The following is a 27,465-nucleotide window of genomic DNA, read 5'->3' as shown; positions in this document are numbered from 1 at the left end:
TTATTTACATATTTATTTTTATGTTTATGGCATGCATATCTATCACATCATATATTCTATATATTTACTACATACACATACGAGTATGTCTATTTGTTATTTTGCTGGCTATTTCATTAGATTGTGAGCTCTTTGAGGGAAGGGACAGTCTTTTGCCTCTTATCGTATCTCCAGCAGTTAGCACACCACCTGGCACAGAATAGGCACTTCATAAATCTTTATTAACTGACTGACTGTGTAGATGGAAGGCAGAGGATGGGGTGGGGGAGAAAGAAGAGCTCTTTGGAGGCCAGGAGATGGCCGCAGCTGGGATCTAGTCAGCAGAAGGAATGAGGAGAGAGATGACTGAGTGATGGCATCACGGGAATGATCCAGAAGTGGCCATGAGTCACGGGCAGAAAATATTTCTTAAGCACTCTTGAGGCACGGACGGGTTCTGTAATAATTCAGGAAAGGCAAGTTGGATCAGAGCTAGGTTGTGAAGGACGCCCAGTGCTGAGCAGAAGTGTTTGTATTTGACCTTAGAAGTAGGAGGGAGCCATTGGGATTTAATGACTGGCTGAGCGACATGCTCAGGATAAGGCAGATCGCTCTGATGTCCATGTGCCAGAGGATGGAGAAGGGGGAATCTTGGGGCAGGAGCCCAGGATAGAGGTCCAGGTGTGACGAGGCCTGAGGTAGCCCAAGGGGAAGAGAAGATGAGGGATGGGAGAGAGGTGGTAGATTTGGCAACTGATGGAGAGTATGAGGTGTCCAAGATGGCCCTGGAATTCCCCCAATGGGAGGCTGGGAAAATGGTGTTGCCCTTGATAGAAGCATGGAAGTTCTGAAGGGAGGGATGTGTGTATGAGGGCAGTGAGGAACAGGGTGAGTTCTGTTTTGGACATGTGTTTGAGATGCCCAGACCAAAATGTCCAATATGTAGTCTGTGAGGGTAATAATAACAATAATCTCATAATCATAGCTATTGACACAGTGCTTTAAGGATTTCAAGTTTCTTTGCATTCATTATCACACGGGTCCTCATATTAACCTGGTGAAGTGGGTATTATGATCTGCACTTTACAGATAAGGAAACTGAGGCTGAGAGAGTTTGAGCAACTTGCCTAGGGTCATATACCCAATAAGGGTCTAAGGCATGATTTCCAGTTCTTTCTGACCCAACGTCCAGGATTCTAGAGCTGAGGGTAGAGAGACTAGGCTTGGGTACATAGATTGGAGAGCCACCTGCATCGAGATGATAATTTAATCCACTCTAGTTGATGAGGTCAACAAATGAGAAGATATAGTCTGTACAAGGCAGAGCTTTAGGCTAGAAACACAGTCAGGAGGAAGAATATGACTGATATCTAGCAAAGGAGAATGAGAACAAAGAGTGTACGAATAAGGAAAGAATCAGGAGAGAGATGAAAAGAGTATCCAGGAGGAGTGGGCGGTCAGCACTGTTACCTGCTGAGAAAAGGCCATTGGATCTGGCTATTAAGACATCATCTGGGGGTGCAGCTGGGTAGCTCAGTGGATTGAGAGCCAGACCTAGAGACAGAAGGTCCTGGGTTCAAATTTGACCTCAGACACTTCCCAGCTGTGTGACCCTGGGCAAGTCACTTGACCCCCACTGCCTACCCTTACCACTCCTCTGCCTTGGAGCCAATACACAGTATTGACTCCAAGACGGAAGGTAAGGGTTTAAAAAAAAAAAAGACATCATCTGGAAATTAAGAGATCCCACCATCATTGGTGGGAATCTGCTTTGCTAATGTTGGGTATTTAAAATATTAAGAATTTTCTCTTTATCCTTTTCTTTTAAGTTGGGGTGTAAGAAAAACAAACAAAAAAACCTGTTAACTGAAAAAATAAAATGCAAGTGAAAAAAAGGAGATTGTTGGTAACTTTTGGAAGAGCAGTTCCAGTTGACATGAATTTGGAAGCCCATTTAGAAGGAATTGAGAAGTGAGTGAGAAGAGAGTGGAGTCAAGATTCTCAGCTCTCTAACCTGGCATACTTTTAGGGCTTGGCATTCCTGTAAAGAGCTACAGGTAGATTATATAGTACCATCCCCAAAGGACTCTGGGAAATTGCCTTTCCCAAGAGCAACCTTTCTGCCCCTAGGGAGAACAGTATAAAGCACTTGCTCAACTGTCAATATGTTACTCTTTCCTCTGAATGTTTGATCTCTGAGCCCTGCTCATTCTACACTGTATCATTTTAATTAATCTTTTTGAATTCCCAAATATTATAAAGGGGAAGCTAAAACCATATAAGAGGTTGTGGCTGATGAAAAGAACTTTTTGGTTATAAAAATGAGACATATTCGATCAAAGTTGTGACCATCCTTGTCTATGACTGAAGCAGAATGAAAAGGGGACAATTAATCAATCAGCAAACATTTATTTTTTTATAACAATTACTTTCTGTCTTAGAATCAATACTAAGTATCAATTCCAAGGCAGAAGAATGTGAAGGGCTAGACAATTGGGGTTAAGTGACTTGTCCAGGGTCATGTAGCTAGGAAATATCTAAGACCAGATTTTTACCCAGGACCTCCCCTCACCAGACCTGGCTCTCTATCACCAGAGCCACCTAGCTGCCCAGGAAGCATTAATGAAGTACTTACTTTGTGCCAAGCACTCTAGGGAAACACAAAGAGGATATCTAGTCTCTGACGTCAAGGAGGTGAGATGGAAGCAACAGAAAAAGTTGAAGGAATAATATCTGTTTATTGAGGGGGCAGCCAAGTGGCTCTGTGAATAGAGAGTCAGACCTGGAAACAGGAGGTTCTGGAATCAAATCTGGCTTCAGACACTTCCTAGATAAGGGCAGACAGATACCTGCCCTCAGGCTCTGGATTGATCCAGACACCTAGATAGAGCAAACCTCCCCACAAGAAGAGGTTGATGCGTGTTGGTGGCAAAGGGAGAGGAAGCCAAGAGTAATCTGACTCCCCTACTCTATGTGAGTGAAACAGAGAAGATGAAAGAAAGTACATTTAGTACTAGAAAGAATGCAGTCGAGGGATGCCTCGTTAGCTGGGAACCAGGTGCTAGAGACAGCCAAAAGATGGAAGGAACATGGGCTCCTCAGATCAGAGGTTTAGAGCTGGAAAGATGCTTGAAAGCCCTGGAGTCCGACCCTCTCATTTTATAGATGAGGGAACAAAGGAAAGAAAGAAGAGCTTATTAAGTACCTACTGTGTGCCAGGCTCTGTTCCAAGCTCTTTAGAGACATTGTGTCTTTTGATCTTTACAACCATCCTTCGAGGAGATGCTGTTATTTTTCCCAATTTTACAGATGAGGGAACTAAGGCAAACAAAGGTTAAGTGACTTGCCCAGGCTCACACAACTAGTATATGTCTGAGGTGGGAGTTAAAGTCAGGTCTTCCTGATTCCCTTTCCAATATAGTCCCCTGTCTGCAGTCCAGGTCTAACATAAAGAGAAGTTTGTTAAGGATAGAAGGGGAATTCCAGGAGGCACAATGGAAGTGTGGAACCCAGTTGGAGTTGCGTTGGACAGAGTAGGGCTGAGGAGGACAGAGATGAGAGTGGTGGGTGCTTTTTGCCCAGGCAGTCAGGGATTCTGAATCACTGGAATGGGAAGAGAAAAAGGTGGTTAGCTGTAGTAATGCAGTATTTTTAAAATTAACAAAACAAAACAAAACTTTTTTTTTAATAACCCTTACCTTCTGACTTAAAATCAGTGCTGTGTATTGGTTCTAAGGTAGAGCAGTAAGGGCTAGACAATGGGGGTGAAGTGACTTGTCTAGGGTCACACAGCTAGGAAGTATCTGAGGTCAAATTTGAACCCAGGACCTCCAATCTCCAGACCTGACTCTCAATCCACAGAGCCACCTAGTTGCCCCGATAGAGTACTTTTGACTATAGGCTGGGCCTGGGGGAGTGAGAGAAAATCTCATATCCCTGCTGAAAACCCATGTTTAGGGAAAGGATGTTGAGCCCCACTTCCTACAGCTTAGCTTTTGATTCTGCCTGGTTTCCAAGGGCTGATCCTTTTTGAAGGGCTTTCCTGGCTAACCTCAGGGGGATTTCCCTTAGTCTTTTGTTGGAAGTTCCCATGTTTATTTCCATTTTATTACACATTTGTTCCCTCAGATGGCTCCTTCTCAGCCCAGTTTCTCAGGGGCTCTTCTCTCTTGGATAAGTAATTTCTCATTAGGGTCCCAGACTTGGTCTTTGCTATTGACTGATAATCTGAGTCTGCTTTAATTTTTAGTAGTCCTTTTTTTATCTCCTTATCTCTCTTCCTTTTGACAGCCTAGGGAACAAGCTAGATGTCTAGGGAACATGGAATTGGAAAGAACCTTAGAGACTACCTAATCCAAACCCCTTCATTTTAAAGTTGGGGAAACTGAGGCTGAGGGAGAAGGGGAAGGAAAGGAAACAAAGATTTATTAAGCAACTATTATTTGTCAGGTTTGGAGTCAGGAAGTCAAGTCTGCCCTCAGACACTTAATAGTTGTGTAACTCTGGACAAGCCACTTAATTCTGTTTGCCTCAGTTTCTTCATCTGTAAAATTAGCTAGAGAAGGGAATGGTAACTTGCTCCAGTATCTTTGCCAAGAAAAGCTCAAATGGGGTTTCAAAGAGTCGGACATGGTCGAAAAGGACTGAACAACAACATGTATCAGGCACTGTAATAAGTGCTTTGCAAATATTCCACTTAGGGGTAAAGTAACTTGACCAGGTTACACAAGGGATAAGTAACTGAGTAGACTTTTGAACTTAGACCCTCTGATTCTGAATCCATTGTACTGTGGTGAACTTGGAGGTTTGAAATCCTGGTTCTTCTATTTATTACATGTGGGGCAATGTTTTTCCTCTTTAGGTCATAGTTTACTCATCTGTAAAATAAAGGAGTTGGATTAGATGATCTTTAGGTAACTTTTAGCTCTGACATTCTATGCTCTAAGGGCCTCTGATTTAAATCCTATAAACTCCTTTCTTCAATAGCATGCTGTCTCCTATGAGTCCTCTGAGGTTCCTTTCAATTCTGAAATCCAATTATTCTATGCTCTTATAAGGAAAAATAAAAGTGCAGTGAGTGCCCAAAGGGAAGTTCTGGTTCTTGGAGACAGGCACTCTAAGTTAATTCTCACTGGGCCATATCTGCTAGAAATGGCAAACTGAAAATACTTCTAGTTGCTCTTTTTGTGGTAGTGAAGAATTGGAAATTGAGGGGATCCCTATCCATTGTGGAATGGCTGAACAAGTTGTGGCCTACGACTGTAATGGAATACTATTGTACTACAAAAAATGGGGAGCAAGATGGTGTCAGAAAAACCCAGGATAACATGTATGAACTGATGCCAAGTGAAGTGAGCAGAACCAGGAGAATATTGAACTCAGCAACAGCAATATTGTGGGATGAGCAGTGGAAAGATTTAACTACTGATCAAGACAATGATTCAAAACAAAATTTTTTTAACCTTTATCTTCCGTCTTAGAATCAATGCTGTGATATTGGTTCCAAGGTAGAAGAGTCTTCAGGGTTTAAGTGACTTGCCCAGGTCAGGAAGCTAGGAAGTGCCTGAGGTCACATTTGAACCAGGACCTCCTAGCTTTATGCCTGGCTCTTTGATCTATTGAGCCACTCAGCTGTCCCTGTCCAAAAATGATTCTTAAGGATTTTTAATGAAAAGTTCTAACCACTTCCAGAGAGAAAACTGCTGGATTCTGAGTATAGATTGAAACACTCTTTTCCCTATGTGTCTGTATATGGTGTATATGGACATCATATTGCTTTCCTTCCCCAGTAGTGGGGGAAGGCAAGGGGACTTCCTAAATAAGGGTTTATTTAATATTTAAAAAATATTGTAAAAAATAACCAACCAAAAGAAGTGGCACATGGCGATCCCAGGGAAAGCATGTCACTTCGGGACTCAGAAGACCTGGGTTCAAAATCCGGGTTCCCCACCTCTCTTAGTGTCTTAGGTTCTTTGTCAGTACTATAAAGGGGTTGGATCTGACCACTACTGAGATCCCTTTCAGTGCTAATGGACCGACTCACAAGACCCAGCTCCCAGAAGGGGTGAAGTGGAGTGGCATAGCTAGGTGCTACCAGGGAGCAGGATGGTCTTTCTGGAGAGAGAACCTAGAACTGTCTCTTTAAGAACAGAACTAGCCCGTCCCGCCCCTGGCGGCTCCTATTGGTTCCTTCTGATATTTACTTTCTCTTTTAAGCCTAGACCTCAGAGTGCTTCATCCCTATTGGCTACTCTGTGATGGAGAGGTGGGGCAGGACCTTGCACTTTGGGATGACGGATAAATTCCTAGTCCCAGTTTATCTGAGAGATTTTTTTTTCCTCCCACCCCCACAATTCCCCTCCCCTTCGCGGACTGTACGTAGGCTTTTCCCCTGACCAGCCACGGGGAGTTCAGGAGAGGCAGACCCGCCTCCTTTCCCCTTCCACAACTTCCGCGTTTCGGTGCCCGCGAGGTGAGGCTCTTTGGCGACGATCCCTGCCCTGCGCGGACCCAGCCGTTCGTTCGTCCTCCCCCTCCCTTCCCCCTTCTCTCCTCCGCGTCCTCGGGATCCGAAGAGCTGGAGGTTCCAGAGGAGCTGGGCCTGTGAGGGCGTCGGAGCGGAGCGGGGCGGCGCGGCGCGGCTGATGGACCGCCCGGAAGCAGGGCTCTGAGCGGCTACGGATCCAGGGAGTTCAGGTAAGGAGCAGTCCCAGCCCCTGCCCCTCTACCCCTGGGCCATACCTGCATCAGGGAGGTGGAGAGGCTGCCCCCAACCCAGGGCCACAGCTGGATAGAGAACCTGCTACCCCCTCTTTGTCACAGCTGGGTGCGGGGACGTCTGCTCCCTTCCTGTCACAGCTAGAGAGGGAAGCCTCTTCCCCCCCACAAAAAATATCTGGGGAGAACCAGCCCTTTCATGTGACATCTGAAGAGAGCCAACCCCCCTTTATCACAACTGGATGGGGAGCAACCCCCCACCCCCCTCACATCTGGAGAGAATCAAACCCCCCATCTGGAGAGACAACCCCCCCATGTCACATCTGTAAAGAGCTGCCCCCCCTCATATCAGGAGAGAATCAAACGTCCCATCTGGAGAGACAACCCCCCTCCTCATGTCACATCCGTAGAGACAACCCTTCACCTTGTCCCATCTAGAGAGCCTTCCCCCTCCCTATCACATCTGGAGAGATTTTCCCAGAGCTATCCACCTCTTGTCACATCTGGGGAGTGCCAGCCCCCTGTCCCATTTAGAGAAAGTGCCCACCCCAGACACATCTGAAGAAAGAGATTCCCCCCTCCCCCCCTACTTACCTCTGCATAGAGAGCCTCCTCCCTCCTTTATCACTTTTGGAGAGAGCCAACCCTCCCACCTCTCCCTGTTATGTCTGAAGAGACACCCAAGCCCTCCCTTTGTCACACCTCTACCCCCCCCCCCCCCCCCTCCACCTGGAGAAAGCCAGCTGGTTGGAGAACCATGCAGGGCAGTGTGGCATATATATAGCAGGAAGATCACTGGCTCTAAAGGACCCAGATTCAGATCCTATTTATGATACTCCTTGCATGACTGGGCAAGATGCCTAACCTCAGTAAAATGAGGGAGTTGGACTAGCTGTCCACCAAGCTCTTTCAGTTTGCAATGTATGATCCTTAAACTTCCTCCTTCCCTTTCACAGCTGGTAAGAGAGTCTATCTCTGAGCCTGTTGTAGCTGACTAGATTACAGCCCCTGCCTCCTTCCCGCCCACTTCTTCTACATTTCACTAAGCAGCCCTGGCCCCATCATTAAATTCCACATCTCTGGTAGCACCCTTGGACCTTATCAGCCTTTCTGTATATCACCAAAAGAACTCAGGAAGAAGAGTTTGAAAAATTCCATTCAGACTCTCCACAACCTGCCTAAGACCACCTGGGAATTAACCTTTTGAGACACATGTAACATTTTAATAAATGTTTCCCATGTGCTCTTTGCCAAAACAAAGGGAGACTTATGGAACTGGAAAGAGATTCATTGCACATAGGTAGGCCACGCCAATATAATAAAAATGAGTGTGCTGCCTAAATATAAACATTGAGCACCTGGGCTCTGAATACTATGCCAACCAGTAGCCCCAAAGTGCTATTCATAGATTTAGATAAAATAATTATAAGTAAATGATGAGAAAAGATGAAGGAGTGAAGGGGATTTTTACAGGGTCTCAAATCATACTAACAAATCATAGTCATCAAGGCAGTTTGGTACTGGTTTAAAAAAATAGAAAAGTAGATCAGTGGAACAAGTAAGAACTAAAAGTACTTGAACACATTAGCCTAGTGTTTTATAAATATCCAACCTCAAGCTTCTGGGGGAAGACCCTTCCTTAGTTTTATAGGAGCTGCTAGGAAAACAGAGAGCAGCTTGTCAGAAAATAGGACTAGATCACATCTACCGTATTTGTATATATGTATATATACATGATATGTACTATATATGTGTACATATAAACTATGCACAAATGTAGATGTGGTCAAACATGTATATACCACATGCACATATATATATACATTTGTGTATATACATGTTGATATCACAACCTCCAAATGGATATATGACCTAAATATAAGAAGGTTCCATTAGAAAAAAAAGCAAAATTAGAAGGAACCTTACAAAGCTAAAACTAGGGATAAAATTATTATTATTATTTAAAAAAATTTTTTTACTGGCTATTGGTTCTAAGGGAGAAGAGTGGTAAGAGCTAGGCAATGGGGGTTAAGTGACTTGCCCAGGGTCACACAGCTAGGAAGTGTCTGAGGCTGAATTTGAACCCAGGACCTCTTGTCTCTGGGCCTGACTCTCAATCCACTGAGCCTCCCAGCTGCCCCCGATAAAATTATTTAAAAAAAAAAAAATCCATACCTTCTGTCTTAGAATTGGTTCCAAGGCAGAAGAACAGTAAGGGCTAGGCAATTGGAGTTAAGTGACTTGCCCAGTGTCACACAGCTAAAAAGTATCAGAAGTCAAATTTGAACCCAGAACCTCTTGTCTCTAGGCTTGGCTCTATCCACTGAGCCATCTAGCTGCCCCAGATAAAATTATTAAATGAGAGGTAAAGGAGATAATTGAACATAAAATAGATAATGCTACATAAACTTAAAATATTTTTCATGAATGAAATGAATAATTTAGAATCTAAAAAGATTTCTTTAAATAAAATAAAAAAATAAAATAAAAAATAAAATAAAAATTTTAGAATAATCTGCTATTTAAATGTGGAGAATTAACACTAATTTATGATTAACATGTAACTAATGGGTAGGTGAACAAAGAGCACCAAGAAACAGTTTTGAAAAGAAGAAATATAACCCATCAGTAACCACATGGAAAATTGTTTAAAATTATCATAAATTAAAACAAATCTGAGGCTTCACTTAACTCCTCTCAGATTAATAAAGATGATAAAGATGGAAATAATCTGTGCTGGAGGGCTATGAGAAGACATTCTCCATTAAGGGTGTTGGGAATCGGTCCAATCTTTCTGTAAAACAAATTGGAAATATGTAAGAAAAGTTGCTAAACTATTCGTCCCCTTTGACCCAACAATCACACTCATGGGCATTTCTCCTGAGAAAGTCAAAGGCAAAAAGGTCCTGTATTTGCCGAAAATACTCAAAATAGGTTTTTGTGGTAGCAAAAAACTAGATAAATGTGGGTACCTATTGATTAGGGAATGCTTTTTACAAATTGTGGTAGATGTAGGTTAATGGAGGTCTAAGATTTTTCCATATTTGTCTCTCCTTCCTTCAAACACTGCATAGTGACCCTTCAGGGTTCTTTCAGTTGAGTCCCCTCTTGCTTGGATCTTTTCTACATCCACTTCATCCAATCTAGCTGCCTTCTTCATCTCTTTAGTTCTAAATGCCATTGTTGACTTTGGCAAGCAATATTTACCCATGGACCACATTGTTACCATTTCGCAGTTAATTGAAAGATGTACAGAACATGAGATCTCATTGTACTTAGTAGTTATCGATTGCGAAAGGCGTTTGAATTGGTGGAACAAAACACAGTCTTATGGATCCTTTTTCAACAATGCGCCTTTCTCCCAGCCACGTATCAAAAGCTGAAGATTCCATGGAAGACAGAATAGAAACAACCTTATTTGAGACATGTAGGTGGGACAGTGGAGAAAGAGCTCCTGAGTTCAGATTTGGTCTCAGGTGCTTATTAGTTATGTACCTTGAGCAAGTCAGTTAATCTTGGCCTCCGTTTTTTCATCTGCAAAAGTAGAGATAATACTAGCACTTACTTCCCAGGATTGTTGTGAGAATTAAATGAGATAATATTTTAAAAATACTTAGCCCAGGTCCTGGCATAGAGGAGAGGCTTTATAAATGGCTTGTTCCTCCCTTTCCTTCCTGTTCAATGAGCCTCTCTCATCATAAACGTTAATGAAGTATAAAACAAGGAGCTGTATGCTTGCCAAAGGCAGATGGTGGAGATCCAGTGAGAAGCCAGGTCAAAGAGGAAATTCCAGAGGTAGGTACAGTCGTCTGGATCCTTCTGGTTGTTGATGATGTTTTCCTGATTACATTAAACCTAGAACACTGCAGACCCCGGAAGAGAGGCACAGTTGGCTCAAAAGCGTTTGTTCCTAACCATCCACACAGGAAAGACCATGTGGATGAAGGGTTTCAGTTTGCATTTGGATGGACCCTCCAGAGAGCTTGTCCATCATTATAGATTTAGGACACAAAGCCCAGATGGATGGTAAATTGAGCCCAAAACTGAACAAGAAGCCGGAGGATAGAGGGCTGGAAGGCTTTCAGGACGCTGCAAAGCTCTTTCTGACCCGTCTCCTCATGGAAGCAAAGGCCCACCTTTTGTTTTGTTTTTTTTTTTTTAATTTTTTAAACCCTTAACTTCTGTGTATTGACTTTTAGGTGGAAGATTGGTAAGGGTAGGCAATGGGGGTCAAGTGACTTGCCCAGGGTCACACAGCTGGGAAGTGTCTGAGGCCGGATTTGAACCTAGGACCTCCTGTCTCTAGGCCTGGCTCTCACTCCACTGAGCTACCCAGCTGCCCCAAAGGCCCACCTTTTTAATGTTGTATGCTGCTAGCGTTGCTACCTGACATGGAGATGTATGGAGAATTGCAATGAGTCTGGCGCAGAGGCCGGCGGAGAGGCCCGAGATGAGTGTGAGCAGGCTGGGAAGGGGAGCCAGTGAGGAACCCTCAGGAGAGTAACTGATCCTATGGCATGAAGGAAGGTAGACAGCTGCGGCCCTCCACCAATAACTGGAAAAACCAGGAGAAGCCCGGCGAGGCCCCCAGCACGCAGGGACCCCCTCACGGCAAGCTTCTGGCCCAGCCCAGCCAGGCCCCGGAGGGCTCAGAATGGTACGGTGGGGGGGACTCCTGAGCCAATGACATCCCGCATCTGTTTCAGCATTTATTTGGCATTCGATGTTTCTAGAACTCCCAGATTCTTTTCCCCTACAAAGTACTCATGGTGTACAACAGGCATGAATCGGCTCTCTCTCTCCTTGTTCTTCATATTTTCTATTGTTTTTCACTCTTACCATTTCTTTCCTTCTGTGTATTGAAGTCATAGAGTAGCCAAGACTTTGTTGATTTAATTTGTAGGATTTCTTTGCTTTTCCACCCCCTGCAGGAGATGTTAGTCAACACACTGTCATTTTCTCCTGGTCTCCTTTCTACGGCTATTTAATGGGAGCGATCGGGGAGGCCCGGCTTTTTCTTGATCCCCAAAGCCCAGTGAGCTCTGGCAGCGCCCCCTTTCCAAGGAGACCTCGGGAGCTCCCTCCTGGCTACAGCTCCGGTCCGTCCCCTGCTCCCCTGGCCTTTCTTTATCAGGAACTTAGCAGACCTCCACCAGCCTTACGTTTCTGTCGGCAAAGGAGAGCAAACGAAGGGATGGATTGGGGGAATCCCTGAGCCTGGGCACGGTTACCTTTTACAAGGTCTTTACGAAACGGCTCTGTCTCCCCTCCTGATTGGGTCTCCCCTCAGCCGCCCCCCGTCACCCTTTTGGCCCCACTCTGAAAGCCCTCAGGAGGGTGTTTGTTTTAGGGGCAAACCAGAGGGTACATTTCTTTGTAGCGTGCCGTGGGAAAGCCCAAGAATTAAAAAAAGTTCAAAGAATCAGCCACAGGGGGACGCGGCCAGTGGCCTCTCTCCAGTGGGGGGCAGCAGCTGGCCTGGGAGTCACAGGACCTGGATTTTGGGTCTTCCTGGGCTGGTTGTTTCCCTTCTTGGAGTCTTAGTTTCCTCATCAGCGAAGCTCCTCAGCTTTTTGTGTCAGTGACCCGCTGGTCACAGTGGCGATGCCCGTGGAGCTCTTCTCAGAAACCTGTTTCTAAATAAAATACAGTGGACTCCAAAGAAACTGTTTATGTTGAGGTACAGTTGGCAAAATATTTTTAAAAAGTTATCTAGAAGGGCAGCTAGGTGACTCATCGGATAGAGCACCAGGCCCAGAGAGAGGTGGTTCTGGGTTCAAATCTAGTTTCAGATATTTCCTAGCTGTGTGACCCTGGGTGAGTCCCTTCACCTTCATTGCCTAGTCCTTCCTGCTCTTCTGCCTTGGAACGGATGCTTAGTATTGTAAACCAGAAGGGTTAAAACAAATCCAAACAGGGTTCCCAGACTCTGGGTTAGGACCCCCTGGCCTAGCCTGTCTGGAAGATCTCTTTTAGGCCTGGGGCCTCCTTGGCATTAATGGATGTTGATGCAGAAACACCCCGAGCCTCTGCAAATAGCAAAATGGCGGGCACCTGTGGAGCTGGGCCCGGGCCAATTTGGCCGGCCTGTGCTCTGGAAATCTGATTCTCCCGACTCTGCAGCTGGCTGCGGGCTTCTTTGTTCCCCCACAGCGCGAGGAGGCCTCTTGCTGCCCCCGGAGGAGGTGTGGAGGTCCCCACCAGGGTCAGCCTCCCCTTGCGAGGCAGCTTGGTGATGGGAGGGGACTGTGCGGTCCTGGGGCTCTTCTGGGGGCCTTCTATTGGGCGTGGAGAGCCAGCTTCTGAGAGGAATAAGTGACTTTCTGTCTGGGGGGTCCCTGCTTGTCAATGTGGTAGGGGGACCCCTGTGCTGCGGCTGTGGGGAGGTGGCCTCCCTTTCTCTGTTCTGGCCCGACTGCTTCAGCATAGACTTATGGGCCGGGACCAAGACTAACCGCCACTTTTTAATTTTAAACCCTTCCCATTTGTCTCAGAATCAATACTGTGTCTTGGTTCTAAGGCAGAAGAGCAGTCAGGGCTAGACAATGGGGGTGAAGTGACTTGCCCAGGGTCACACAGCAGGGAAGGATCTGAAGCTAGATTTGAACCCAGGTCCTCCTGTCTAGGCCTGGCTCTCCATCCACTGAACCACTTAGCTGCCACCTTCGGGCCCTTCTAAAGGTGTTTGCAATGCAGCCCGCCCCTCTCCCTCACCCCCCCCAATCCACAGGGCTGACTTCACCCCGCATCTGGCCCTTCACCCCGAGGGCCTGGCACTTCTCTTCTCCTTTCCAGAAGCCCGCCTTCGTCTCTTGGGGGATTGGCATTCAGATGAAGACCCGGCAGGAGAGATTGCAGCGTGCACGTGGACCCCGACATTGCAGGTGCTGGGGGGCAGGGCACGGCCAGCATCCTTGGGGGTGGGCTGACCCTTCCCCCTGCCGCCCGGTGCCTGGCCCGGTGGTCACGAGCCGCTAGAGCAGGTGACCAGACCAGGCCCCCCGGCGCTTACTTGTCCTCGGAGTCCCGGGCACTTCCTGCTCCTCAGGCCCGGGCCAGGCCGGCGCCCTTAGATCGGGGAGCCGACTTGGGGCCGTCTGCGGCTAAGGCCCAAAGGCAGAGGCTCCCTCGGCCTGCCCGGCCTGCCAGGGCTCCCTCGGGCCGCTCCCCCCCAGTGTGTTGTGTGCCTTGAAGGCCTCTTACGGCTCCTTCTTTCTCCTTGGAAAGCCTCAGGCAGGGAGGCCCGTAATGGAAGAGCTCCGTCCGGCCTGGGAGCCCCCAAATGCTGCCAGGCCCACCGTATTATTCTGCCCTCCCAGGACGCCTGTTTTACAGAGGAAGAAGCTGAGGCGTAGCCTGGGGGGTGACTTCTTCCGGAGCCCCCCTTCTCATTGCAGTCACAGAGCTGACCTCTGTAGCATGCGGTGGAGCTCAGGCAGGGCTGGTCCCGGTTCTGCAGAAGATGCCGGAGCCCTGGGAGAGGAACCCAGCCAAGAAGTGTCTGGGGCAGAATTTGAACCCTGAGCTTACTGGCTCCAAGTCTGCCCCTGCCACGGGCACCCTGTGGGCTGGGGCTTTGGGGGAGAGCGTGGCAGGTGGCCCGGGAGGCCCGTCATGGGGGCCCTTCGGTTCCGGGCCTTTCCCACAGAGTGTGCCGGGAAGCTGGCCCTGGAGGCCATAATTAGGTGTGCCCCGAACAGGTCATTTCTGAGCCTTTATGGGCTTTGTTGTGAACACCTGGAGCTGGGACAGGTGATCTCTGTAGCCGGCTCTCACCTACATAGGATTCCCATGCCAGATGGCGAAGGGAAACTGAGGCCAGGAGGTCAGAGATGGCGCCCAAGCCCAGGCTCCAGGGCTGCCCCTTGGTGACCTCCCCCTCGGCTCCTGGGCCCCAGAGCCCCCTCCCCGTGCAGGGCCCTGCCTCCTTCCCTTGGCCTCATTTGTGGCTCTGCTCAAGCCTCCCTCCTGCAGGGCCTCTGCATTTAGGGCTGCCCTCCCAGCCCACGGCCTCAGCATTCCTTTGTCTACATTTGTATTTGCTAACACCTCCCTTAGACTGAAGGCTCTTTGTAGGTCATTCATGATGCTTGTGGAATACTTGCTGCTCTGTGGCTTACTGTCAGGGAGACCTTGGGCAAGTCACGATGCTCCGGGCCTCCGCTGAGAGAGAACAAGTGTCTGTGGCCCCCGGAGCTCTCAAGGTGCCCAGCAAGGCTGAGCCATTGATCCTTTCCCTCCCGGCTCCTCAGCCCCTCTCTGCTGAGGACTCTCCTCCTCCCCAGCGGTAAGCCTCTTCCGTGAGCGCCGGAGATGGGGCCCAGCGCTTGGCCCCCTTCACTCCTCTTTCCTGCTGGCCATCGTGGGGGCCGGAGCTCCCCAGGCGGCTCTCGAGGCTCAGGAGCCCGGCCAGGGGCACTCGAGCTCTGTCTGTCCAGGAGAATCACACCCGGAAACGGCAGACTCGGTGCCGAGCAATGGCGACATTGAACTAGGGAGCGTGTCCAAGTTACCAGAGAGGAGGGTGACCTCCCGGCCCCCCGGCAGGCGGTGTTTGAGGCTCGGCCCTGCACCCTCTAATTTAGCCGTGGTCATTGTCGTGGCTCACGTGTTTAAAACGCTTTTAGGTTGGCAAAGCACTTTACAAACAGCATTTGATCTTCACAAAAGCTCTGGGAGGGAAGTGCTATTATTATACCCATTTTTATAGTGGGGAAACGGAGGTGAGCAGCAGTGAAGTGACTTGCCCAGGGTCACCCAGCTGGGAAGTGTCTGAGGCCAGACTTGAACCCAGGACCTCCCTCTCTAGGCCTGACTCTCCATCCACTGAGCCACCCAGCCGCCCTTGGTCCGCAGAACGTTATCCTCCTTTTTCAGATGACGCTGAAGGGGGAGCAGGAGCTGACGTGACCGTGGATAGTCGGGACGCCCGGAGTCCTTCCAGCCCCTTTTCCCTGGGCCGGGGGCAGACAGAGCCGTCCGCTCACCGATCTACAGCCGAGCTGCAGAGCGTCCGTCCTCCCCGAGAGCAGCAGCCAGCAGCCTCCTGCGGAGACCTGGAGGAGAAGTTGGGCCCGGCCAGTGGCCCGGCAGTCTGGGCTCAGGCTGGCCGGCCGGGTGACTCCCTGTAAGTAAAACACACTCTTCCACCCGGCCGGGAAAGGCCTTTACGGCCTGACTTCCGCCTGCTAGGCTCATGGGACGGGCCTGTCCTGCCCACAGAGTCCCTCCTGACGGCCCTCTGACCCGGCCCTCCATCTCCCCTGCCTGGATACCCGACCTGCGGCCTTCCTTCCAGGCCTCTCCTTGTCCCCTCCTGCTCGCTCCCTCCTTAGTAAACAAACATACTTCTCTGCCCCCCCCCCCCCCCCCAACACACACACACAGTTCTGGTTCTCTGACTAAATTGTGTGCCGGCTCACTGTTGCTCGTGCCTGAGCCCACCCGGCTGCCCAGCCTAGTCCTGGAAGCCGCACCCGTCCGGCCTGCCTGGAGCTCCTAGACAAAGGCCTCCAGGAAGAGCCCCGGAGAGGGCTTCAGGAGATCCGGCCAGCCACAGCGTCTCGGCTCTCAGTTTCCCCGCCTGTAAAATCGAGGGCCGTGGCAGGCTTCATGGACCCTCAGAGAACCACCTGTTCATATTCTCTGCTTTGTTGCATTTTTATATCGTCCTTGAATCCGCGCAGGCCGGGAGCTGGTGTCCGTCTGATGGAGACGGAGATGAGCCCCGTCCGGCCTCTCCGTTTCTCCCTCTTGGTCCCCTTCGGGGCCTCTCACGTCCCCGGCCGGCGCTCTATCTTTTTCCTACCCAGATGAGTCGTTGAGCCACGTCCAGGCTTCTCTCTCCCTCCCTCCTCATCTTCGTTCTTAGTCCACATCTGTCTGCCTGGAGGTTCATTAAAGTCCCGCTCGCCCTCCTTCCTCGAGCCCAGCCTGACAGCTCTGCTGCCGGGCCAGAGTTCCGGAAAGCCCATGGCTTCTCCTTGGCCCCGCAGGGAGCAGCGCCCGGGGATGCTTCATTGGAGTGAACTTGAATGGGCCGATGGAGCCTTCTGTCCAGTCTGTGCTATGGCCTGGGCTTGGGGTCTTCCCCTGGACCGTCCTGGGGCCAGCTCGCCTTCTGTCCTGAGGCCGGACGGCCAGACTCCTCCTGGGGGTGGGGTGGGGGCTGGGCCTGCCCTCAGAGGCTCCCACTTCTGCTCTTTCACCCTCCTGTGCCTCCATTTCCCCGTCAGAGCCTCACGGCCGTCAGCTCACTGGCCTGGGCTCTCCTCGTGCTAAGCGCATCTTCCTGGCCTTCCAGGCCCTTCGGCTCTGACTCAAGGCTCGCCTCTCACAGGCTCTTCTGTCTCCTTTTTGTTTTTAAACCCTTCCCTTCCACATAGAATCAGTGTGGTGTATTAGTTCCGAGGCAGGAGACTGGTAAGGGCTACCCACAGGGTTAAGTGACTCACCCAGGGTCACACAGCTGGGAAGTGTCCGAGGCCAGATTTGAGTCCAGGACCTCCTGTCTCTAGGCCTGGCTCTCCATCCACTGAGCCACCCAGCTGCCCTTCTATCTCTTCTTAATAGCTATAATTGACATTGACATCATGCTTTAAGGTTTGCAAAGCGCTTCACAAATATCTCAGTTTGATCTCACAACCACCCTGGGAGGTAGGTGCTATTATTATCTCCATTTTAGAGGTGAGGAAACGGAGGCAAAGAGCAGTGAAGGGACTTGGCCAGGGTCACTCAGCTAGTAAGGGTCTGAGGCTGGATCTCCCGGCCAGCATCTCTGTCCCCTCTTTGCCTTATCTCTTCCCACCCCGCCCTCTGACCTTTCTCTGATTGTACTTATCGGTAACAGAGTTATGGGAGTGGGGGGAGAGCACCAGGCCCTTTCCCAGAGCTGGACTCACCATCAGGAGCCCTGGATTTGGGACCCTGGCCCATGGCTTAGCCCCTAACTTGCTGTGTGACCTTGGGTGAGTCTTTTAAGGATGGGCTTATCTTGAAGTTTTGTTCCAGCCCCCAAATCCTGTCATTACATGCTTAAAAAAAATCCTTCTCTCTTTTTTTCAAAATCTAGCTCTCCGATGTGCCCTTTTGTTTTGAAGTGAGGGGACAGAAAAGGGTGATACAGGGAAAAGTAGATGAAGGATACAGAAGATCTATCAGACATCAAAACTCAGCCTTATAGCTGTGTGACCCTGGGCAAGTCACTTGACCCCCCATTGCCCACCCTTACCAATCTTCCACCTATGAGACAATGCACCGAAGTACAAGGGTTTAAAAAAAAAACAAAACAACTCAGCCTTATGTGATGGCAGGCACGTGGCAGAACAAATTTTGGGCTGCTTTTATGTTTTTTACTTAGAAAAGAAGTTTCCTTAATTTGGGGGCCATTGTCCAAATAACTGACAGAATATACAAATTAAATACGACTTCCCACCAAGCTTCAGTTTCCATTTAATTTGCTGAACTGTTGGAGTGGGTAAGCCCAATAATCAGGAATTATGTAAACTTAAAAAACCATGTCGCAGTAGAAAATATCCCATGTAGACATTTCTAGTTTTGGTCCACTCTCTCTTCTTTTTGGGACAAAGCATCTCCCATCTCCATGCCTTTATCCCAAGTAGTTTGTGACCTCGGCCTCTTAGAATCTTAAGTTTCTGTCTGAGCATGGCCCAGGAGGCCTTTCCTGAGCTCCTCCATTGTGACCATTTTCTTGAAATAATTTTGTATCTACTTTGTATTTACTTTTTTGTGTAACTTTTTCGATTCCTTCCTTCCTCCTCCCACAACCTAGAGAATGTAAGCTCCCTGAGAACAGAGACATTTTCTTTGAGCCTATTCTATTTTTTCCCATCTCCTTGCCTTTGTTCCTTCCACTCTTCTTTTTTTCTTTTTGTTTAACAACTCTAAGATAGAAGGACAAGGGCCAGGCAACCAGGGTTAAATGGCTTGCCCAGGGTCACACAGCGAGGAAGTGTCCGAGTTCAGATTTGAACCCCAAACCCCGCAACTCCAGGCCCTGGCACTCTGCCCACTGCTCCCTAGCTCCTGTGTTCCTTCCATTCTGATAGGCCCCATCATTACTTGAAATGGCTCTCATTCTCCTCTGTCTCCCTACTCTTCAATCCTGCCTGCCCAGCATTTTCCTCCTCTTCCATCAAGGTCATGTGATTTAGAACTATAAGGAACTTTTGAGGCTAGTCCAACAACCTCATTTACAAAGAAAACTGAGGTCCACCCAGGGGAAGTGACTTGCCCAAGGCCTCATAGGTGGTGGAGTTAGTTAGGATTTGAACTCGGGCCTTGAGACATCAAATTCAGGGCTTTTTCTCACCACTCTGCTGCCTCCACACCACTGGCCTTCTTCTACCTCAGTATTTGGCATTTTCCATATCCACCTCCCACCAAATGTGGGAAGGACCATCTATTCCCCCTTGGACTCCCCTAGTGGGACAAGAAGCAAGAGAAAGCAAACTATAGACAGATCACCTTTCAGATACACGCATGCCGATGAGACTTTTGTACCCATTTCTGAGGTTAATCTCTTCCCCTCTTGGTCTGTCCCTAGGACTAGAGGAAAGACAAGATGGTGGCCTGGGACAGTAGCAATGCCACATCAGCCCCAACCTCTCTGCCCAACATCACCAGCCCACACCGGTGCTTGCTTCTACTCTACGAAGACATTGGCACCTCCCGGTGAGTAGAGCGGAGGAAAAGTGGGGAAGGGGGTCTCTGGGCCATTGTTTGGGGTGGGTAATCTCCTCTGTAGCACTCCCCTGGGGGTCAAGGGCCAGCTCGGTCTGCCATCCTCACCCTTCCTTGAGCCATTGCATTTGTTTAGACCAAGATGGCCTTAGCCTGAAGAGAGTCTCACCCTTTGGGACTCTAGGGTGGAGGAGGCTGAGGCTGAGGATCTGGCAGAGAATGGGCCTTGATGTCTATGTATGTAGGCAGGTGGACTGGTAGGATTTGTGACTGATTAGGTATCTTGAAGCAGGCCTCTCTTTGGAAAGTAACATTTTATTAATGGAGGTGCTACCCACCGATAAGACCCCACATTGGGGGTGCAGGATACTTTTATAGACATAGAATAAAGAACAGAGCAAAACTCAGCTCATTTTATGAGATTGGTAGCATCACGAATTGAGGAAATTATGGTTGGTAGCCAATTGAGGCACAAGGAACAATAGGATTGGTTGGAAGTTTGGCCATTGGGGCTAGTAGTGGCCCTTTTCCTTTTCCAATGAGATTAAGATGGGCTTTGTTGTTAGAGTCCAGATTTTTGGATTGCAAAGCAGACGTCCTTGAGGGACAGTTCGGGGGCTAAAGATATCAGGCCCTCTCCATTCTTCTCATCCATTCTCCAAGGCCAGCACAACTCATAGCAGGACGGCTGGATTCCTAAACTTAATTCATTGCCAACCAACTGAATTCTGAGCTGAGTTCAGAAACAAAAAACCATGGCTTGAACAGTGGCAGGACAAGATCAATTACTTGTGAATCGGATCACTAAGAATGATCCTGGATCAAGTTCAGTCTTTTCCCAGAGGAGAGCAGACCTAGTCAGTATGGGTGTGTGTACAGCTAGGTCTGAGTCTGCCGGACTGAAGGAGGGGCGCTCTGAATGTATGTTGGGGGACCAGACCTAGGATTGGTGGTGTCTGCATCACCAGGGACTCAAGCCTTGGATCTGCAGTGGGCAAGGATGGGTCAGGTGGGACGCAGGCCTGGCTCTGTCTGCATTATGGTGATGGGAGGTGGGGGATCGGAGGAGTAGCCCAGGTCTCCCTAACTGAGTCTTGGCGTGTGGCTCAGGGTTCGGTACTGGGATCTCCTGCTGCTAATCCCCAATGTGCTGTTCTTCACTTTCCTGCTCTGGAAGCTGCCATCGGCTCGGGCCAAGATACGCATCACCTCCAGCCCCATCTTTACCACTTTCTATATCCTGGTGAGTCCTGGGATTCTCCCTCCCTCCCTCCCCCCAACACTGCCAGAAGATCACAAAAGGGACCTTCTGACCCAGCCAGGCCAGCCATCTCGTTTTATAGTTGAGGAATCTGAGACTTAAAGACGTTAAACTTCACCTGCCAATCTCAGAAGATTTCCTTGACTCAGACCCCTCTCTGGATCTCCTCCCACTAGGATCAAAGGAACTAATGCTTGTAAAGCGCCTGGCACACCGCCTGGCACACCGCGGCACATAATAAATGCTTATTTCCTTCCCACTCCCTCTCTGCCAGGGCTGCAAGTCTTGTCTGGGCAGTTTCACAACTATGGGCTTCAGCAGACTGTAAGAGCAGACAGTCCTTGGGGGGCCTCACTAAACCCTGGAAGTAAGAGATCTCTAAACTCTGCATCCCTTCCTTTGGGACCTCACAAGAATATACACACAGGCCTATGGATTGCTCCCACCAAATAATAGTTTGGGAATCCATAGTTCTTCTTTTCTTGCTATTGTTTTTTAAAGACTAGGAGAGAGGAAGGGTAGAGGGATGATCCTGGACTAGGACCCCGAGTTAGCTTTTTGGTAGGGGTCAAGACTGTGTTATCTGAGACCTCTTTATTGCTTTGATGGGATTCTCTTGGAGGATTGATGCCAATAGGAGCCAGAGGGGGAGTTAAGGCCTGATTTCCTTCTAGTCTCTTGGTGGCAGCTCTCAGAGGCAGGAAGACCTGAATTCAAATCCACCCTCAAAAACTAGCTATGTGATCCTGGGCAAGCCACTTAAATTTGTCTCAGTTTCCTCAACTGCAAAATGGGTGTCCTAGTAACACCTACCTTCCAGGGTTGTTGTAAGGATCAAATGAGATAATATTTATTAAGCTCTGTAGCACAGTACCTGACACACAGTAAGTGCTTATGAAATGGTTGTTTCCTATATCCATGAGCTCAGGAGCAGCAGGCTGGGAGCAAGGATTGGAGGTATCGCCTCAGTTGGCCTTCACACCCACATACCAACCCCAGAGAGCACACTGAATTTGTTGTGAGTCCCATCTTCCTCCCTTCCTTGCTGTGGGGCCTTGTTGGATGGACTTCAATTCAGTAAACATTTATTAAATGCTTGCTGTGTGCTGGGCACTGTGCTAAGCTCCAGCCTTCAGTTTCATTCTCAGTAAGATCAAACTGTAATAATACTTGCACTTCCCGGCTGGGCTGAGTATTGTATGAATTGTGACCTATGAAATTGCAGATCCTGCTTAAATTAATTATTAAAAATTTTTTGATACCTTTTGTTTTTACATTTACCTTCATTTCCCACTATGTTCTTCCCATTCCTCTACATGGAAAGCTCTCCCTTATAACAAAGGATAAAGAAGAAAGAAAGGAGAAAAGGCAATTAGTTCAGCACAATTAGCCTGTGCATCAGCTGAGACTGATCACATATGCAGTGTTCCACACAAATAGTTCCCCTCTTACCAAACAAGGTGTGTGTGTGTGGGGGGATGTTGCATTTTCTTATCCCTCCTTTGCATCCAAGCTTGGTGTGGATAAGCAGCATTTGGTTTTAATTTGGGGAGAGGTTCTTTATACTCTTATCATATATATTGTTCTCCTGGTTCTGCTTACTCCACTCTGCATCAACTCATGTTTCCTTATGCTTCTCTGTTATCTTCAGAGATCTTCAGATCATCTTCTTGGCACAGTGCCCAACATAGCGAGCACTTAATACTTTTCTGTCTGTATGTGTGTCTGGTGCAGTGCTATTCCATTGCATTCATGTATGACAGTTTTGTAGAATTCATTATTATGCGAGTTGTTGGTGCCTTGGGGGATGAGCTTCAAGAGCCTTCAAGAACTAGCCACAAAATTCTTAGCCCACTCTGGAAGCCATTTCTAGGCTGCTCTTGTCTTAGTCTTCAGCACTGACCTCCCCTCCTTCCAGAACCTCCAGACCCCAGGCATCCTCTTCCCCTAGGATTTCCACTTCCTAATTCAGTTGAATAGGGATTGAATTATCTTGAGATTAGCCCCTTCTCACTAAACTGCTGAAGCATGTAGGTGAGTGTACTTAGAATAAGGTTCATAGATCCAGAGCTGCAAGGCACCTTAGAAGTTACAGATGAAGAAATCAAAGTTCAGCAAAGGTAAACGACTCCCAGGGTCGCATAGCTGGCAAGTGTCTGATGAAGGATTTAAATATATCTTCTTGATTCTTTTTGCTTTACCACACTGGGCGCAGCATTACTTTTCTGGGTCCAGAAGGCTTTAGGAATTCTTAAAGGTCAGTCTACTAACCTTGCAGACAAATGCCAAGCTGTTTGCAGCCTTGCTTGGTGTTGGGAGCAGAGGCTTTGAAGCATTGCTGCCATCTCTAGTAGTTATTCCCATTCTTTGCTATGTCAAAGTTTCCCAAGTGCCTTCCTTGCAACAACCTGAGGATTGTGGGAGAAGTAGCATCCCCATTTTCCAGCTAAGGAAATCGAGGCTCAGAGAGGAGCCATGACTTGCTCCTTGTATTCATAATGAGCATCATACATCCCCATAAGCTTCTTTAGGGCTGAGATGATGTTTTTCATCTTTCCATCTCCATTGTGACATAGTAGGCATTTCATCAATGTTTCTAGCATTTTACCCTGAGTTTCATAGCAAGTCCATGAGGTAAAAAAGAGCACGAGTAATTTCCTCATTTTGCAGATGAGGAAACTGAGATCTGGTGAGGGGAAGTGACTTATGTAAGGTCAAGTGAGTGGCAGAGATGGGACTAGACAGTTCTAGAGCCCAAGCCCCCTGATGCTCAGGCCAAGGCTCCTTCTTCTTTACTGTGCTGCCTTTCAGTGTGTGTGTGTGTGTGTGTGTGTGTGTGTGTGTGTGTGTGTGTGTGTGTGTGTGTGTGTGTGTGTGTGTGCGCGCGCGCGCGCGCGTGTTCTCGCTCTAGTGTTGTTAGTGCCCCTGTTGGAGGGCAGGAGACAATCTTCCTCCTTGTGTTCATCACCCCTTATCCCCTCCCCCAGCCAAAGTAAGTTCCTGTAGACTTAGGGCCAGAGTGACTCCTGCACCTGCATACTTTGGGTCTCCCTGGCTTATAAAGTCCAGCTCATTTTCTACAATGCCCTGGCCCAGTCCCTGATTTATGTTGTGCCAGATAAGTGTCTGTAAGAACACTTTACACATTTCCTTTCCTCAGTAAATGTGTGCCATTCATGACTATAATGCCTTGAACAAATGAAGCCCTCTTTCCTAGGCCATCTGCTGGATTCTTTGAACTCTGGGCCCTTGGAACCTAAGCTGAGAGCTGGAAGGGACAGTAGAGGCCATCTGGTTCAACTCTTCCATTTTACATTTGTGGAAACTGAGGCCCATAGAAGTTAAAGCTACTTTTCTCGAGTCACACAGGTGATAGTCAGGATTTGAACCCAGGCCTTCTGACTTCATATATAATGTTAGTGTAATTTTTTCCTTTTTGTGGCAAATTTGGTGGAACTTTGTTTCCTGATGGGACTTGTGCTTGCACCTTCATTAGGGCATTTCACTCTACTAAATCATGACCCAAGTTTGAATAACTCCCTCCACAGGGAAGCTTTTCTGTATTTGCCCCACTGGGTTCTATTAAGTAGCAACTTTCAGACAAATGTCTCCTTGGACATTCTTGTTTTTGGCATGTCTGTGTATTTCTTGCATTCTTGTGTTTACTTGACTCCTTGAGGCAGGCCTGGTTTTAGCTCCCTCCGGTGCCTGGGCTGTGTAGTAGTGGGCAGGGAGGAAAAGTCAGAGGGCTGGTGCAGTTCTGGGTGCCCCTGCTTCTCCAGGCCCCTGACCTTCTGGAAGGGCTGCTGGAAGACCTCTGGCTCAGACTCTCTCTAGGCAGCCAGGCTGGCTCCTGGCTTTGGTCAGAGGAAGCCCAGGGACGGGGTGTCCTCAGCCCTAATCATCGTGGCCTTCCTCACAGGTGTTTGTGGTGGCCCTTGTGGGCATCGCTCGGGCCGTGGTCTCCATGACCGTCAGCACTTCCGATGCAGCCACTGTGGCAGATAAGGTAAGTCTGGCCTCAAAGGACGAGCCAGCTGCAGGGGTGCATCTTGGGTCTGGGGGAGTGGAAACAGGAAGTTTAGGGAGGGTGCATGTGTGTGTCTGTGTGTCTGTATGTGTTTGTGTCTCTGCATGTGTGCCTGTGTGCCTGCGAGTGCACACGCCTGGGTGTGCCTGTGTGTGTACTTGTGTGTGTGTGTGTGTGTGTGTGTGTGTGTGTGCATGTGTGTGTGCGTGCACGTGTGAGGAGCCAGTGGGCCTAGCAGGTGGGGAGAGGGCAAGCAGAGGGGAGGAGGCTGGGGGGCTCACGCAGTCCCTGGCCCCGGCCTCCCTCGCTGGGCCCTGCTGACTCTTGGGCTTCCTTCTTCCTCGGCTTCTCGTGTTTTTCAGATTCTGTGGGAAATCACGCGCTTCTTCCTTCTGGCTATTGAGTTGAGCGTGATCATTCTGGGTCTCGCCTTCGGTAGGGACGGAGGCTCTGGGGGCGGAGGTTGGAGGAGGGCATTCCCACTCCCTTCTGGGCTTGGCCCCTGGACGGGGCCCTCACCGGCCGTTTGGGTCCTCTTGCAGGTCACCTGGAGAGCAAGTCCAGCATCAAGCGCGTCCTGGCCATCACCACAGTGCTGTCCCTGGCCTACTCGGCCACACAGGTAAAGGGAGCGGGACTCTGTGGGGAGGGCGGAGATAAGAAGAGTGACATTGTTCAATGCAGCCAGCATTGATTAAACACCTGCTGTGTGCAAGGAAGTGGGGTACAAGGACAGACATGAGCTAGGCCCTGCCTTCCTGACGGTGATGTTCTATTGGCTTTAGAGAGGAATACAAGTAAACACAGCAAACTCAGTGAAGTAAATACAGAATATATACAAAGTAATGGCCAGAGGAAAGACTGCTAATGGCGGGGTCAGGAATGGCATCCTGTAGGAAGGAAGACCTGAACTGGGCTTTGAAAAAGCTAAGGATGTTCTGCTGTAGAGGTGGGCAAAAACCTGGCGGTGGGAGATGGTATGTTGTCTAGATGGAGCCTCTCACAGGCTAGCTTGATGGGAACTAGAAACATTACTGCCTGTATGACAGGGCTGCCTATGAGAATTGCAGGTTTGAAAACTTAGACAATGGCGAATGTCTTTATTTAGAGACTTAGATATTTTACATCTTAAATGCAAACCTGAGCCGGGTAAGAAACGTACACGCTCTCTCCATTATTTATACAGTGCTTCCAAAAGTCACAGAATGGCTTTTTTCTTTTCTTTCCTTTTTTTTTTTAAACCCTCACCTTCCGTCTTGGAGTCAATACTGTGTATTGGCTCCAAGGCAGAAGAGTGGTAAGGGTAGGCCATGGGGGTCAAGTGACTTGCCCAGGGTCACACAGCTGGGAAGTGTCCGAGGCCAGATTTGAACCTAGGACCTCCTATCTCTAGGCCTGGCTCTCTATCCACCAGCTGCCTCCACGGCTTTTTTCTAACTTAAAAAACAAAAAACTCCCAATTTCTTGTCCTAAGTATTTTCAGCCACAAAGGACTTGGCCTCTGGATCAGACTTTGGTGTCTGACAGATTATCCATAGCTTAGCCTCCTCTTTCTCCCATGTTTCCCCTCCATGTGCCCTTATTTCCAAAAGAGAGGCCTGTCCTGGGAGCCCCCAGGATGTGGGGAAGGCCTTGGGGCCAAGGAGGGAAAAGAAGCGGCCCCCAGACCTCTCCTAGTTCCCACGTCCAGCTCTACAGCCTTGGCGTCAGTGTGGGGGGAGGGAGAAGGCGAGGTGGTGCTTTGGCCTCGATGGCCGGCCTGCTGGCGGGGCTCCTGAGGCTGCGGGGCCCAGGCTGGCGGAGGCGCCCTCTGAGGAGGCCCCCCCTGGCTCGGGTGTGCCGGAGGGAGGAGGAGGCAGCGGGTGAGCCGCGCTGCTCTCGCCCCACAGGGGACCTTGGAGATCCTGTACCCGGACTCCCACCTCTCCGCCAATGACTTCAACATCTACGGGCACGGGGGCCGCCACTTCTGGCTCGCCAGCTCCTGCTTCTTCTTCCTGGTAAGGCGGCAGAGGGGAGGGAGGCCCCTGGCCTTTGCTCATAGAAGCTTTGGGCTAGAGTGAAGGCAGCCATTAGGGTCCCCGTTTCTAGGGGAGGGACACCGAGGCTTAGTGAGGCCTCCTGCCCAGGGCTTGTGGGTGCTGGAGCTCCCGGGGGCGCCTCCCCTTGGGCCCCCTCCTCAGCCTGCCCCGTCCCGCCTTTGTTCGTGTCTCCAGGTCTACTCGCTCGTCGTGGTCCTCCCCAAGACGCCTCTGAAGGACCGGATCTCGCTGCCCTGTGAGCAGGCCGGGATGGAGCTCTGCTGGGTTAGGGAGGGGAATGGCGGGACCAGGCCAGGGCTTCTGGGAGGCCCGCATTCCCTCCGCCCCAGGAGGGGGAGAGTCAAAGCAGGGAGCCCAGAGGGCTGTGAAGCGCCCCACCAGGGCTGCGGGCTCCCGTCTGGGGAGGACCCTGAGGTTGTCCTGGAGCCAGGCCTGCGCCGAGAGGAGGGAGCCACGCTCGGCCTGGGGGCGCTTGACTTGTCCAGGGCCACCTCAGGAGGTCGGCGGCCTCCCGTGAAGGCCCCAGAGCGAGGCGAAGCCTCCCTCCCCGCTGGGTTGGAGGGGGTGGGGGGGGCGGTCAGCCTTGAACTCTGCTCTGCTCCTTCCCTGCAGCCCGGAAGAGCTTCTATATTTATGCGGGGATCCTGGCCCTGCTGAACCTGGTCCAGGGCCTGGGCAGTGCCCTGCTCTGCGTGGACATCATCGAGGGCCTCTGGTAGGAGGCGGGGAGGGGG

General features: G+C 49.5%; 1 protein-coding gene across 4 annotated transcripts in view; it reads left to right on the top strand.

Annotated features, from left to right (window-relative positions):
* The first annotated feature begins 6,610 nt into the window (after positions 1-6,610).
* The window catches only part of TPRA1 (transmembrane protein adipocyte associated 1), a 23,801-nt gene continuing 2,946 nt past the window's right edge, over positions 6,611-27,465 (top strand). The window contains exons 1-11 of one of the 4 annotated variants that reach the window (XM_044668821.1): positions 6,611-6,675; positions 13,492-13,580; positions 15,574-15,823; positions 19,262-19,389; positions 20,509-20,641; positions 24,582-24,668; positions 25,052-25,124; positions 25,232-25,311; positions 26,579-26,689; positions 26,906-26,966; positions 27,344-27,446. In XM_044668821.1, the coding sequence (XP_044524756.1) occupies positions 19,280-19,389; positions 20,509-20,641; positions 24,582-24,668; positions 25,052-25,124; positions 25,232-25,311; positions 26,579-26,689; positions 26,906-26,966; positions 27,344-27,446 (758 nt within the window). In that variant the 5' untranslated portion in view covers positions 6,611-6,675; positions 13,492-13,580; positions 15,574-15,823; positions 19,262-19,279. Of the gene's footprint in view, positions 6,676-10,256; positions 10,492-11,027; positions 11,354-13,292; positions 13,581-15,573; positions 15,824-19,261; positions 19,390-20,508; positions 20,642-24,581; positions 24,669-25,051; positions 25,125-25,231; positions 25,312-26,578; positions 26,690-26,905; positions 26,967-27,343; positions 27,447-27,465 lie in introns of those variants that run through there. The other 3 variants (XM_044668955.1, XM_044668892.1, XM_044668757.1) reach the window with 3 other exon arrangements.

This window comes from Gracilinanus agilis, chromosome 1 (genome assembly GCF_016433145.1).
Source record: "Gracilinanus agilis isolate LMUSP501 chromosome 1, AgileGrace, whole genome shotgun sequence".
Taxonomy (NCBI): domain Eukaryota; kingdom Metazoa; phylum Chordata; class Mammalia; order Didelphimorphia; family Didelphidae; genus Gracilinanus; species Gracilinanus agilis.
This window is presented reverse-complemented; position numbering and strand designations above follow the sequence as displayed.